The 15781-nt window shown below is 46.4% G+C and overlaps 1 protein-coding gene across 7 annotated transcripts in view; it reads right to left on the reverse strand.

The window, feature by feature from the left end:
* Window positions 1-1648: 1648 nt before the first annotated feature.
* The window catches only part of LOC125706431 (major intrinsically disordered Notch2-binding receptor 1-like), a 57406-nt gene continuing 43273 nt past the window's right edge, over window positions 1649-15781 (reverse strand). For 4 of the 7 annotated variants that reach the window (XM_048973129.1, XM_048973127.1, XM_048973131.1 and 1 more), the window contains 5 exons: window positions 14804-14960; window positions 14324-14598; window positions 8610-10883; window positions 5232-5480; window positions 1649-3490 (listed from right to left, as the gene is read on the reverse strand). In XM_048973129.1, the coding sequence (XP_048829086.1) occupies window positions 3293-3490; window positions 5232-5480; window positions 8610-10835 (2673 nt within the window). In that variant the 5' untranslated portion in view covers window positions 10836-10883; window positions 14324-14598; window positions 14804-14960 and the 3' untranslated portion in view covers window positions 1649-3292. The other 3 variants (XR_007381994.1, XM_048973130.1, XM_048973132.1) reach the window with 3 other exon arrangements.

Genomic DNA, 15781 nt, shown 5'->3' on the forward strand with positions numbered 1-15781 from the left:
TCAGGGGGACATCTGCTATTTCTGCCCAGGGACAGCCTAAGCCAGCGTTTTGGTGCCGGTCCGGTCCAATCTCTCTGGCGCTGCTTACCTAAAGAGCAATCCGGCATTTCAGCCCTACATTTGGGCCAGTGTCATGCCGGTCTGCACTGACCTGAAAAGCCGGCGGATGTGGAGCAGCAGGCATAATACCAGCCAGAAACTCCATGACCTCATGCATCTTTCATCGGGGTGTCAGGGCACCAGGGAGTCAGCAGGGCCAGTTTTATCTCCATCACAGCAAAACTCTCCCACAGATGATCAGCTTAGGTTCCAGTTTCTCTTCAGAGAACATCAGGTTCCACTTTCTTTCTGGAGAACTTCAGATGTGTTTTTTTTTTAAAAAAGAACATCAGGTTCCAGTTTCTCTCAGGAGAGCTTCAGTTCAATTTCCAGTATTAAACACACATGAAATGACTCCAGGCCTTAATCCGAATTACAGTGGGTCTGACTCAGCACATTCCTAAGGTGCTGTTACATTTTGCCAGGTCTTGCCATTAGGAAAAGGCCTGTTTTGAAACCCGCCATGAGGGTAAATGCGAAAAAGATCAGAAGAGTTTCACCTACAGTTACTTCGGTTACAGACTTAATCTGATATCTCATTACCTGAAATGTAATCTTCACTCGCTAGCTGTAAACAAAACTAAACAGGATTGTGCGTGTATATTTGAATAGATGACATAAGGAGAGGATTAATGCAATTCGCAAGATATGATGAGATTGCTGTCATTACTGAAGCCCCTCATATGATGCCTTCTGGACAGTGGAATTTGCTGCATCTTCCCTTAATGACAGGAACCCTGAAGGTTTGTATTTTTAACAGACTTAGTCCAATAATTTCCTGTCCACTAGGATTTGTATGCCATCTAATACATTCGATTATCAACCCCCTTTTCATAAGGGCAGGTTTAGTGTGATTTATCCCAATAGCTATTTAGCAAAGGTGGTTCCCTTCCAGTTCTCTGTCGCCTTTGATTCAAAAGGAGTTCTGCCATCCCAGCAGCAACAGCCAGTAGGAGAGCTTTGGGGAAAGAGGCCTAATGTCACAAAATAGGTCATTGTACCTCACCTCTTACAGCTTCCTGTCCTCCACGGTGGGGCTGATCCTGCTCTTTAGTGGGGGGGGGGGGGGGGTTGGCCCATAGGGGTAGTGGGGGGCATGTTCCAGAAGCAGGTCCGACCCGCCTCCCTGGACAGGGCTTTCAGAGGACCTGAGTCAGCATCCTAACCCCGTCCTGCAGAGAGGCCTCACCTTTCACGAGGATCTCTGTTTTCACGCAAAGCAGCATCATCCAAGTTGACCTTCTGAATTTTAAATAAAGCGATGTCATGATCATTTTCCTTTTGTAGTATAATAAAAGGGGAGGTGCATCTACTGCTTGGCCGTAACCACTTCTGCATGCAGAACCAGTTGAAAGCGACACATTACTATCACAGCCCAGACATTGTCAGCACACCATCCCTTTAAGTCTCTAAGCAGAAGCAGAAATCTAGAGGAAGTAGAGGACAGCGCGGGATTGGCTAATACCGTCTGATGTCAAATTCATACTTCCATCTTTGATTGCAAGTACAGGTTTTCATAATGCTTTTAAAACTTTTATTTTGACTCAGCAAAAACCATCCAAAAGCTGACAAACGAAATACATAATTTGATTACTATCAGAAAGTACCGAAAATCCAAAAACAGCAAACGGGGTCCTGGGGGAGTGATATTCAAATGAGCGTCCTTAAGAATCCAGCTGAACCTGTGCTGAAAGTGCCACTCATCAGGAAGAGCTGAGCGCTGGCAGGTTTATGAGGCCAGGTAGCAGAAAATGTGCTCAGCAACAACAGTCAGAACTTTTATTGTACTGTTCCACTTACAGCAGTTTAGGTAACAAGCTGAGAATGCTACGTTAAGTCACAGCTCCAGGACCCGTACTGGTGGCAAAGGAGCTGGAGCCATCAGGTCCCTGCTCATTTTTGGAGAACAACTTTAAAGGTTCTCCTACTGTCACTTCAAACGGACCCCCAAAGCATCCACCAAAGGCTGAAGATTCGCATCTTCAAACTGTATGTCACCTAATATATTTAACGCACATATAATTATTGTATATTAATCATCATAGTAAGGGCACTGGGTCGAGTTATACCTTGCAATGTGTGACATAGACTCAGGTTCGTGGTTTGTACATTGTTTCTATTGACAGATTGACATGCTAAATTCTCTTCCACCCATTCGGTTCCAGTGTTTTTACGTTAAGCCGCCCTTTTCCTGTCAGTCAGCTGGAGAATCGCTATGAAAAAACACTGACGTCCAAGATCAGCCATTTTAGCTCAGCAAACGAGCAACAGTGTGTCTGGGACAGCTCCGGCAGTGTAAGGGCAGGCACTCCTGAGCCAGCGGAGATATGTCGCGTTGCGGGGGGGGCTGGAGCTACCCCGAATCTGATAGGGGGCATGGATAAGGGAGCCATTTTGTCCAGGTTGCCCAGTGTGGCCTCCAGCCTCGTCCAATAGGGGGCGCTCTGATTCAGCTCACAGACATTCTGGTCAGGACGTTGCCCGATGAGAAGGATGGATGGTGTCCTTTTTCTGTTGTTATCGTAGAGTGTGCGATGCGGCTGAGTAATGAACCCGTAACAGTTGGAGATTTTCAAGGAAGCTAAAACAAGGAGCGGAGCGGAGCGGAGCGGAGCTCTCTGTCGCCCACTGCCCACCGAACAGGGCTCCTACACTACATACATTCACTATTGCCAAGGCCTGTGAGGGCATCTATGTGGTTTCAGCCTTCGTGCTGTTCGCCATGACCTCAGCCGTGCCTATTAGGAAAACACAGAGCACAAGCCTCATCAAGACGTCATGACAAGCCCAACAGAAAAGCAAAAGCCGGATCACGCCTGATCGCGCTCCTTCAGTCCGTTAAAAAAGGTTCTCAGTAAAATACAGAAGTACAAATGATCAGTCGAGTATCTCAAGAAGATCACAGAATGCTTAGAAAACAAACCTAGCACGGTTTTCACACAATACGACGCACTCCGACAATCCTTAGCAGAATGACAAATTTGCGCCAGATCCTCTGAGGAGCCTTGGAATGCGGTAACAGTACAGCTATCGAATACCTTGGAAGCTCCTGAGCATCAGTGCAAATAAACACATTGGTAGATAAAACGTTACACTCCTTTCCCAGCTTCACAATGAGTACACATGCACATTACTCTGGGCATTGCCAGCGAATGATGAGGGATTACACATTGGGGGGGGCAGGTGGAGCGACTCATGACTTCATGGTGCACATGGGCACCACGATGACCAGGATCACAGTGCAGGCAGCCGCTGCAATCAGCACGCCTATCTTGCAGGCCTTGGCTCTCCGGAACTCCGCCTCCTTGCGCTTCAGCAGCGAATCGTAGCCCGGTGAGTAAATGTCCTCCATCCAGTACTCCAGGTGGTTGGGATTCAAGGACTCCTGTGTCTGCAAGAGACAGGACAGAGGGTGGGCGTGGTTAGGTGAGACATCTGGGAGACGGCGCCCTCTACTGTTGAAGCCATGCAGGTCCAATGCCTGCAAAACCGCTGTCCTGAGAAAGGCTGAGTCTAAAAACATCTGACCTGCCAAAACATCTGTCAGTTTTTTTTTTTTTCTAAAAATGTGACAAGGGAGGGTGACATAGAAGGGGGGGGGGCTATTTTTATAATGGAGACATTCATTCTTTTTCTGCTGGATTCTTTCCTTGGCAGCTGCTGCCAAATGATGTTTGCAGTTATTGAACCATCAACTTTGAAACCATTAGCAATATGCCGAGATGTAATGTGTTCCAATGAAGCAATCTGAACTGGATGCCAGTGGAAATGCGTGTAGATTAATGCACGATGCCAGCATAGCCAGGGCAGGGAGGCATTACAGTGCTGCAGTCTGCTACACAGCTTACTCACTAGTCAGGTTTAAAAAAACGGTTAATTTAACCAGCTGCAGCTGTTAATAAAACAAACCGGGGACCACGATCGTCGTTTAGCCTGAAACACCATCTTTGTTTTTTGTCGTTGTCGCTCGTGACCTTCACGAAGATGTGAAGCTGCTGAAGATTTACAGTGCGACCCAAAAGTCGCCTTCGTGCCGCCGATTTCATGGAGCAGTACAGCTTGTCAGTTTGGGCTGCGTATGGTGCTGTACTATCCTACAATTACTTTTCTGCTGTGACCTGCAGACTCTCTCATGCCTGTTTCCGTGGGGCCCAACACAACTGAGCCATAAATGCAAAGGCGACCAGGTGTTAATACCCAGGCAGATGCTGATCTCTCCTCAGCAGCGAGTCTCTCACAGTACAGCTCAAACACTAGCATTCATATAAACAAAGGTCTATTCAGGTGCATAACAAGGCCAAAAAAAAATCACTGGCGCAATGGAGTCATCTGGGAACCCTGGATGGCTTGGAGTCGTGTTGTTATCATAACGCCAGAGCCGAACGCCTCGATGCGATAATCTTCCAGCCCTTGATCTTGTCACATTCGATTTGCAGTCTAGCACCCCCGGCTGTGTGTGCTGAGCCAGCAGCAAAGGCGTCGCGATTGCATCGGGAAAGACTTTAAGGAGGGTGGAAATTTAACCGCTACCCTTCCAAGCTTGAGCCTGACAGACTGCGATTCGGCACAACCAGGCTCCGGATGTGAGCTGAGAGAGCAAACAAATGGTCTGAGCAAACTCTGCGTGTCATTCGGAAAAGGGTAGGAATGTTATACTGCAAGTCCGAATGCTGCACATCTACTGAACCAAGAGCATGTAGGACACAGAGTAACAGAGGCAAGCAGCTTTGAAAACAGAGCTACAGATGCATTCTGGGTCACTTCACAGAGGCTCACAGAACTTCATTATTACAGCAAAGACAATGAAAGAGATTTCAGGGAACTTCTATATACCCAGATACGTTTCTGTGAGTGTGCCTGCAGAGCCAGTTACCAAGGCTATAAAGTAGATCTTTTTCTTCAATGAAAACTGCAGTTGTCTTTTTACTTGACCTTGATCGATAAAATAAATGACCTTGGTCTATGGAAGAGGGTCTGTTAGTGCTCAAGTGCCTCATCATGTGTGTAACTGAGATGTACTGAACTGCACTACAGAGTCAGTTCGGTCCCTTAGGACATCACACAGCCCAGCAGATTGTCGTGACGGACCGGCAGCCGGGGCAGATGGAGCACGGGGTCCGGGCCGCACTTGCCTGCAGTTCCAACGTGCTGAGCTTGGCCTTTTCCACAGAACTCTGCTTGTACTCCTCCAGCGGCCAGGGAGGCGGCTGCGTCCTCTTGCCCTCCGGCCGGTCGACGAGCCGCATGCCCGCATAAACGGGGCTGTTCCTCAGGGGAAACTTGGCCGCTGGCGGGAAGCGGTGAGGAGTGAACACCTGCTCCACCAGGTATGGCTCCTTCGCCTGCTTGGACGGCCGGTGGGCTTCGCACTGCCGCTCCGCCTGTGGGCGAAGGTCAGAGGTCAAAGGGCATGCTAAATAGCCAAGCAATAGCTGGCTCTCCATTTATTGTGCCATAAAGTCTAATCAAACAATTTTTCATGACCAACATTCCTGTTCACAGGGATCCCACATTCCACAACTATTTCCTCCCGCTAAACCCAGGAAAACGTCACTAATCTGTAGTTACAAAGTGGCTTCGTAATTCCTCTCTGAGCCACAAAACACAAAAATTAAAACCTGCCTGTAGTCACATCCCATTCGTCGGTCTCGTCCACTCAGCTGCATGATCATTTCTAATGCACTTAATTTCAATTAAACACTTAATTTCAGCCCTGGTTTCCAAAATGTCCCTCAGTTAGACACACAAACATATATCCCAGCATACAACAATTCAGAGTGTGTCAAATGGATAAATTATTCTCTGTTTTCTTTTTTAATTTTCTGTTTAACTGAGACACCTCAGGGGGCCTTTGCCCAGAGTTTTTGATAAACATCTAGGCTATGCTATGATTTGTTGTGGCTAGGTCTGTTTCACGGAGCAGAATTTCGTGCTTAGTCAGACAGCTTGTTGGATTTGAGGTAGTCTGGGCTAAATGAACTTTACCTTCGTTCGCTTACATTTAGCCCAGGGGGGGTGTTTCACCAAACTGGATTTCCCAGTTAGCTGGAAATTTATTTACTTATATATTTAGCTCCTTACCTAAACCCTTATTGGACAATCGTGATTTTTTAGCTTAAGTTAACCCAGCTAACTCAGAAACACCTGCTTCGTGGAACACCCCCAGATTACATTAAATCTGTCAAGTTATCCGACTAAGCAACGAATACTATTTCCTGAAACAGGCACCTGGGAAAAATGCTTTGCCTAAAACAAACACTGTCAACATTGACACTATCAAGGGGCCCTAGAATACCAATGTTAGAACAAAAGACTGTCTCTCTTGTTCTCTGGGATGTAGGTGTCAAAAGGACCATACTGAGTCGAATACGAGGACATGCAGAGGTGCTGGGGGTTTAATAGGTCGCCTGAGACATGTCCTCCATACCACAAGTCTACCATAATAATAAATTTGCTATAAGAGATGAGAGATGTTACCTGGCCAATTAGAATAAGGGATACGCCCCCCCCCCCCCAAGCTACACCCAAGGTACCAGGTAACATCTCTGAGATGAGACTTTTATTATGACCCTGAGACATGTCAGTCTTCTTCCCTTCCCAGATTGCTGTTTATTCTTGCATGAATAGCATTGGATCCTGCACAAGCGCATAACTTTGGGTTGAGCATTGAGAGAGCTGAGGTCTCCACCCATTTAAGCGGGTCCTGGGGTTGCGTTGCAGGGAGATGATCTTCTGCTATTGTCCAATTTCTGTTATGAGAGGTGTCATTCCCATCCATGAAACATTTCAGGTCCATAGAGAATCCAGACCAAGACTTTGTTTCAACCAACCAGTTGTACATAAAGAGTCGCACAGAGTACTCAAATGGTTGATTGAAACAAAATCTTGGTTTGGAGTTTTAACTTTCTGGACCTGAAATATCCACCTCTGCATGTAAAGGAACCGTGTGCTCCTCGGCTGCTTTCATGGAAGGCCCACAGCAGATCTCCCTTGGCACCAGGAGCCCTGACCCCATGCCTCGTTCCCAAAAAGAGTTCCCTCTCTGATTCCTCGCAACACGAGCCAATGACAGACTCAATGAAAACTTCACCTTTTCGTTTCAATTGACTGCAAAATATCCAACACTGTGAAAAGGTTAACTACACTACACTGGCTTCTTTGGATAAACGTGTTTGCTGAGCAAATAAATAATGAATTAAATGAATTACTGCGGCCTCAGGCGTCCATGGAGACACCTATGGAGCTAAAGGTCGTCCTGCAGATGCTTAGCCTATACCAGCTCCATCTGGCAGCTCCGGGAGAGGTCAGTGGAGAGGACTCATCAGGGTAACCCCTGCTGAGGGTAAATGACATTTCAACACGTTTAATGTCAGGGAAGTGTGTCAGTACCCCAGGAGATGGCAACCTAAAGGGCAAAATTAGCAGGCTAGGAAGACCATCCTCTGTTATATCCTTTCTGTACCTTTTGCAAAAGTCAACAATTTCATTTTGTGACAAACTTGACATGTAATTAATCAGTCTTACATAACTTATGCTTTCCAGCGAAGTTCATTCACCCACATCCCCTCCCCTTATTTGTACATCTAATTCAAGGATATTAATCTCTGTGTGGCCTTCTGAAAAAATGCCTCGTTACTCAGTAAGCCGGAGCACGGGGCTTGGAACGCTTTCCGCCACTGACATCTGCAATTCCAGAAATAGTGTGAAATCCTGTTGCCATGCCAGTCGCTTCCCTGCACAGCTGTGGAAGTGGATTTATCCATGCGTAGAGGAGGATCAGGGAACATGATGAATCATCCCAGCTGGATCATGGCTCTTCACATTCTGGGTGTGGTACCAAACAGCGCAAACCCAAAAATAGCTTTGGCTCTTACCTGCGCATTTGGACTTACTGTGCGGACACAGGGCTACTCTTCACGTGAAGTTCACACCTAATCATAGTTTACACCTTATCATGTTTACATAGAAGTAGATGTGAACTAATAAATAAAGGTCAAACTCTTTACAATACTTTAATGCAGCGGTTCTTAACCCATGGCCAGCAAGTTCTGAAAGGGTCGCGAGGCAGAGTTGTAAATGTAAGCATTTTAAACCCAGCAAGCTCCTATGCTGATCCACGATCAGATTCCCTAGCCCCTATCCTAGAATTAACTCATATAAACAGGTTTTGGGTCTGCAAAAGATTAGCGCAACACTAGTAAACATTTAATCAATCCAAGAAGCCAAACCACAGATGCTTGCTCCCTGGCACATCCAATCAGATTTGTGCGATAGACATTGATTGGCGTAAACTGCAGAGTGCACTAGGCGCTTGATCATACTGTAGCGTTTATATCAAGTATAGGTTTAAATTGTCGCGTCTAAGCCAGCATGGCAAAAATTGGGTTGCGGTGCAAAAAGGGTTGAGAACCACTGATGCAAAGGAACTATACTGCACAACTTACACTTACTCTGTGTCCCTACTAACATAACAAACAGATTATTTTAGCAAATTTAACCCGGTCAGTTACCTCTTTGGATTTTCGGTGGCGGTCCTTGCTACCACGATCCTTCTCCTTTCCATCTTCTCCAACGTGACTGGCACAAGAGGACCTCCAATTCCTAGGGGAGTTGGACATGCTACAGATCTTCGTCTCGATGGCTCCATTTTCTTCAGCCAAGGATCTCGATGACCTCCTGGTGCAAACAGTCTTTTTTAGGGCTTTGACTCGCAGACTGTCAGTATTGCTGCCACTGGCGTCCGAGCAGCACCAGTCTGGACCACCAATTCCACTGGTGTTTCCAGGGGGCTGGCACCGAGGAATGCCAGGAGAAGAGCTGCTCTCTGGGTGAGTCTCATTGGCTGTGTTTGACTCACTTGGCCTGACACTGACCTCTGGCTCCTGTATCTTTTCATCCAGCTTGTTCAGTTTGGACAGAACCTGAGAGATCTCCCCACGTACCCCGGACAGGGACTCCAGCTTCTTCTCGATCTCTCCAATCCGGAGGACCAGCTTACAAACGCTGGCCTTCAACTCTCCATCGGTGTTCTCCAGTGACTGGAAGAGACGGTCAAGCTTGAGACCTGCTTTGCTGAGCTTTGCAGCATTAGTCTCTGGAGAACTGTCTTCATCTGACTTCTGGGCACAAGTGAGGGATCCGATGCTATTGTACTGTGATGCTTGAAGGATTCCCAGAGAGTCAGACATGCTCATGTCATCCAGAAAGCGGAAGATGTCACTGATGTCATCACTGACAATCTCAGAGTCCTCTTCAGAGAGCTTATATGAATGTCTTTCCCCATATTTGCTGAAGGCAGGGAGGTCTTTAACCTTCCTCTTTTCAGATTGATCAGTCTGTGTGCTCACGCTCAGGGGAATGTCTACGCCACCTACCTGGATAGAGGGACAGTTGATGCTTTTGTCTTTAAATCTCTTCACACCTTCTCTGTGGTCTACAATCACTCCATTACCCACAGGTCCCATGTCCTGTGACTTCGATTCATTAGACTTTACACTAAATCCCGATGGGGAACCTTCCAAATCCTCTTTGACTTCTCGGTAGTTCTGCTCACTCTCCACACTGCCCATGTCATGGAGATGGCATTCTTTAGACCGCTTGGAATTTAGAAAAGTGTCTTCAAAATCTGGTCCCTCATCTGTATTCAGGCTCAGGCTCTTCACAGGCCAGGGGGATGGCCTGCTGTGTCGCCCCAGTGTCCTCCTGGTGCTTACACTCTCTGTGATGGTCGTTGGCCCAAAATAGGTGGAAGCCTGTAGGTCATCCAGACTTTCGTGCTTCGACCGTTTCTTTTCTTGGAAAGGGGGACTTGCTGAATCAAAATAAGGGTTATTATAAGGCAGCTCAAAGCTGTGATTGAAGAAGGCATGTTTCTGTGAGTCCTTACGCTGGAACACCCCGCTCAAGTCATCCCTGGACTTGGATTCCGTGGTGATCACTTGGGGAGAGAAGGCCACGAAATTGTGGAAGTCCTCCTTAAAGATATTTCTCTTCTCCACACAGGAGTGCACAGAAAATGGTCCGGCTGTTGAGGGAAACCTGTTTTTTAGCCCGGACTTTAGCTGCAAAGACTCTTGATCGGTGGTGGATTCGCTGTCTATCTCCATTGGAAAGTAGGTGCTCTGCATGTCGCAGGACGGCGAGCTGCTGTGTGGGTACTGTGGGAGATGCTGAAGCTTCTCCAGTGAGGCTGCTCTGCATTTAAAATCCCTGCTGACCCCCAGGAGACGGGACGGGTTGGAGGCTGGCACGAACGGCTGGCAGTCACCAAAATCCGATTTCGAACACGGCGAAACCCGCGAAGTCGGCTTGTACGACACGTCGTAGGCCCTGCTATAGTCAGACTGCTTATACATGTCAGAATCTGACCGACACGACTCAAACGACTGGTTCTTTTGAAACTTGGGGCGTTGGGCTATGGGCAGCCTGTCTTTTGCAGTACCACTGTTCATCTGGATCAAGTTGAACATGGTGACGATGTCGGCTGCTGCCATCAGCTTCCTGGACTGCTGGTCCTCTGAGGTGTTTCGCATCTTGTCCCGGAACAAGGTGGCAGGAAAGCAGGGGTCCATGCAGGCAGTGTAAAAAAGGAGACTCCGCAGCTTCACTAGATGGACCAGGTCAAATCTGGCACACAGCGACTTGCAGAGGTCCTGGTAGGACATGGCATTGTGCTTAGCATCCAGCTCCTCCAGGATCCTTCCCAGGAAATGGGAATACTCCGGCATGGGGTCCATAGCTAACCTGATCTCTCAGACGACTTATCCTATCAGACAGCTGTTACCCTGCAGGAAATATTAGTGAAAAGTTGCTATCTGCACATTTGCTTCATACACGCATTATTATAATATTATAGTCTCATTTTCACGAATAGGGCCAACCACAAAAACAACATCTTATTTTCCTGTTCCTAAATGAGTGACAAGAGATTCGTAGTTTTACAGCCGGGTTTCAAATTCAATATATATGTATAGAACAATAATTTCAAACGATTTAAATATGTATAAAAAGCGAAGAAAGCATTCGGAGAACTGAAAAAACTAAAGCTCTTGGCAGGCGTAAGAGAATTCGGCAGATGAATACCTGCGCGAGTTTTTGCACGAATAAGCACTTGTACAAAATGTTTAATTATTAAGAAATCAAAAGCAAGTAATCATGCTTTGCGTTTTGTAATCATGTTCATATCCATCAACATACCTCGAATACGGTCCAATTCGCAGTCATCCATGTTATAATTAATAAACTCCTATCTGTGGCAAACTAACAAACCGCCAAAGCAAAGTTAACGAGCCCACTATTCCAAAGCTGAGCATAGCTGGTGAATCGCAGAACGTGGCAGAGTTTACACACATATTTTATATCCAGTTTGTGTCCCGGACTGTTGATGCGCTGCGCGTTATTTTCGGATGTTTTCCTCCTCTCGCCTTTAACATCCACCCGGAAAACGGAGCTGTCCGCGGTCTGATCCGACTCTGCTTCTGGATGGAGGCGGGCGGCTTTGTCTCTACCGAGAATGACGTAATTAAACCTTTAGACCAACTGCGGGGAAGTTAAGCTGCCTTCATTTATCTGGACCGCTATAACATAGCGTGCGTTTTGCTGACTAATCAAAGTGCTATACTGTTTTCACCTAAGTATACTACTGAGGATGATACCCATACATTTTATACATTTATATAAAAAACTAGTTGTTGCATTTATCACATTAAGCCTTTTCGCATAAAGTGTATTTTTCAGACGACCCAATCATGCCAGAATACTCTATTTTGTACATTATGGTGAAAAACCTATTTTATCGGAAAATATCTTGTTTTATTCTGAAAACTCTCGCTTAATGAAAGGGCAGGGGAGAAAAGAACAAATGCACAACCTAAAATTAATCAAGGCCGCACGTTAGTTACAGTAATTAGCCTATATGTACAGTGTGTGGTGCACCTCCTTTTCTCCTATGTGAGGAGCAGAGCGTGCCAGAGAGAGCCGGACTCCCGCGCGCTTTCTGTAAGCCTTTGCGGAGGGTTTCGAATGTTTTCATCTTAACATTTTCTCGCTTAGTCACCCAACTAATTATACGTTTTTCCTCGTACATCGGCAAGTATGATCGGACTGACACGTCTGAGTCACGTTTGAGACATTGCAACAAGGCATATGATATGTACGCATTTATATGCAATGCGAAAGCATCAGATAACGATGTACGGGCTTCGTTCATTCGTCGGTTATTTTTTATTTCACACAGACAAGCAGATACTGTTTTGTCAGAACAGACATATGGACAGATGTACTCGGCTAAACTTCTGTCATGGTAGTAGTGTCCGATTTGCTAAGACCGGTTTCGGTATCCTATTACAGTAACGTGTCGTATTTGCAAATGCGAGCGCAGTCGATTTCTGTTTTATAGTCGATTCTAAATTCCACGTAACATCATAACTATCCCGGTTTTCATGTTAATCACTGTCACACAATTGCAAACCCTTCGTTATATTTCAAAGCCACATCTTTGTACATTTTTAGTTTTAAAAACGACTCGGTGATCTTGCAACCGCAACGTGCGAGGTTTTAGAAAAGTCTTTATAAAACACGCGAATTTACTTCTTAATTTGCGGTTTAAAAAGATAGGACAGCCAGGAAAGGAGAATAGACCGGCGGACTTTTGCTTTGATTGCAGACTATATCGAGAATACTATCTGTGAAACAGTGATTACAAATTAATGGAGTTTATTACTGAAGCAGCAATATATGTCACAGAAAAAAGGGGGTCTGTCAGCCATCCTCTATTAGCTTAATCAAACGGTACGGTGTGGCATAGGCTTAAAGAGGCATTAACGTCAGCTTGCGACTCAGACAGAAAATAACCGGACATCTATGGCCCATCAGCGCAAATATGTCAGAATGTCACGAATTTTCCAGTCCTTTTTTTTCTCGGAGGGTGGGGAGCACATTTTAAAATGTGCTACTTGGCATCTTGTGTCCCATATGCTAAGCACTGAGTCTAGGACATACTGGCCTGCATACAGAGACAGAAATAATCTTTATTGTGCTGGGCCTCCCCAAAGCCCAGAGAATTCCTCTTCTTAATTAAGAAATATATAGAAAGACAACACTAAAGGCTAATTGATCTAAACCTTAATACTCATAAACATATAAACCCTTGTTAGGTACTCCTAGGGTCCAGAGGCTGACTGTCATTTCAGCTAAACAGTTAACTGTTTGTGAGCATAACCAAAATAAAGTGGTGGGTACGCTATGTACCAGTGAACAGTGAATATGGGTGAGAATGGTGATCACGGTCAGACTCATTTCACGTTCCACCTGCCTCTGTGAGCTTTTGACTGGAAGCACGGCGGATGCAATCAGCTCACTCAGTGGGGTGGAGTCCGTCCAAACACCCGGAGGCATGTGAATGAAAGCGCGCAGCACCCACTGAGGGGGCACGCTGTTGATTAAGACGACGCCCGCAGGGCAAGCGTGGGTGCGGGCGGGAGAGGACGAGGAGACGGCTCCCTCATTGGCTGGGGGTCACATGGTCGGGCTTGTTGGCCACCTGAAAATTTTCGCCCGCCAGGAACGCGGAGGGTAACAGCGCCACAGCACTAATCACACCAGCCACCAAAGCTGGTTCCGTGCCATGTCTCGTGGAAGTACACGCTCACACACATACGGGACTAAAACTCAGACCCTACCATTTTTCTCCCACTGCCCACATCTCTCCGCTCCTTGAAAGACCCCCCTTCTCTCTCTCACCCTGTCTCCTCCTCAGTCTGCCTTCGGACAGCCTGCCGTCGCAGCACATCACTCCAGGGATGCTCATTATTGTCCGACCGCGGAGAAGTCGAGAACCACACCACCAGTTCCCTGTGTCACCACAGGACCCGAGTCAGCTGCGGATGCGAGTCGCCTATGTGCCAGCATTGAAAGCCAAGTAAAAAAGCAACTAAAAACGAAGTGAAACTACCTAAAAAAACAACTCAAACTGAAAACTAACTAAAAGTCATCAGCCATTTATTGAAAATTTATGCAAATCATGCGATGAGCCTTAACTGTTTATAATTGGTAATTGTGCAGGTTTGGCAGATGGTCTAAAATCCTGTATTACTTAAACTATTGAAGTATTAAACTATTCAACACAGTTGCCTCAGATCAGCAGGACTTGCGTGACTTAAATCCACAGTTGACTCAGATCCTGCAGTGACACCCTGTGCTACATTAGACAGAGGACGCATGTCACCTGCGCATTAAGGATCTATAGTTGTGTCGGCATGATCCAACAACAGGCACTTCTGCGCTGGTCCAGGCTGTATGGAGCCGTTTCCCAAAGAGCACAAATCAACTTTTGTTTAGACTTTTAATCGTCTCCCATTTGCACAGTGCTGCTGTGTTTCTGTGCTTAAATCAGCCTGTTAAAATGAAAGCCCCATTTCTTAGTGAAAATGCGACCTCGTTGAGCGTCAGACACCAGGAGCTCGCTGGGAACACCTTTGAATTTTGCCTCCCCGGTTTCTTCTGCAAATTGAACAACACATTCCAGACTTAAAATGCCAAGCCTTAGAAATACATGCACGTCTATGTTGGGGGTGGGGGGGGGGGGGAGAAACACGCTGGGCAGGGAGCCTCAGATACAAGCATTCATGAGCCTCGCCTTCTGAGGCAGGTCAGAGGCAGCCAGCCTCCTTTCCTCCTTCCCACTGCTTTGCTCCCCACTGCTTACCTTCATCAGATCCAGGATTAATTTTAGATTTCACTGCAGCAGTGGCACTTTTACAGGAACGGCCTGCGCTCGGTCGCTTCACGCTTCCCGGGGCGGCGATATGGCGAATGAACCAGGGTCTCCTTCCACTGTGGTTCTTATCTATGCAATTGCAATTCTGTGACATACGAAATACAAGATATCTTCGTTGTCACCGTACAACTACAATGAAATGACGTTTGGGCCATCCTGCAGAAGCCTTAAAATATATAACAACTGAATAAAGAAAATTAAGAAAAAGCAGAATAAAATTAGACAAATTTGATAAACAAGCGAAGCCAACAGACAATTTGATCATTTTGCCGACATCAATGCCCATGTACCCTATGTACGGTCCTTCTCGCAAACACTGTAATACAGCCATACGTATAGCAAAAAAAGCTGGCTATCACCAAACTCGACTCAATAAAAATACCACGTAATAGCATGTTAATAAGGCGCTAAGTGTAGTCAGACCAGAGATGCGACAATGCTATAAAGTACATTACATAATTTAATAGTGCCAAACTACTAAGCTAACAATGGGTGTCAATTCCAATGGCAGAGAGCGAGCGTAAGCAACTCTGACAATCAGCCGCATCTGTGGATTTGTCCTCATTATGGCAGGACAAGGAGTTTCTGGACATTGTCACCTGACAAAGCAAGGACAGCGGCATTCCATTCTCGTCGCTGACACACATTGCCGGCACCTGTTTCATGTCCACGCAAAGAGGAGGGTTAACTCAAAACAAAGCCGTCCGAAGGGGGTGCCGAAGACAAGGTGAGATATTTACTGCAGCCCTGCATGCTTTCGGAACTCTGAGAGGACACACAACCCTACCTTGACCCTGCTGAAGAACATTACTAGCGAGTAAAATGAGTTGAATAACTGGCCGGTTCTTTTCGGCGCAAGATATGTGGCAGAGAGCATCTTCTCTTCTGCTTCCTGCTGTGCTCTAA

Source organism: Brienomyrus brachyistius, chromosome 13 (genome assembly GCF_023856365.1).
Source record: "Brienomyrus brachyistius isolate T26 chromosome 13, BBRACH_0.4, whole genome shotgun sequence".
NCBI lineage: Eukaryota > Metazoa > Chordata > Actinopteri > Osteoglossiformes > Mormyridae > Brienomyrus > Brienomyrus brachyistius.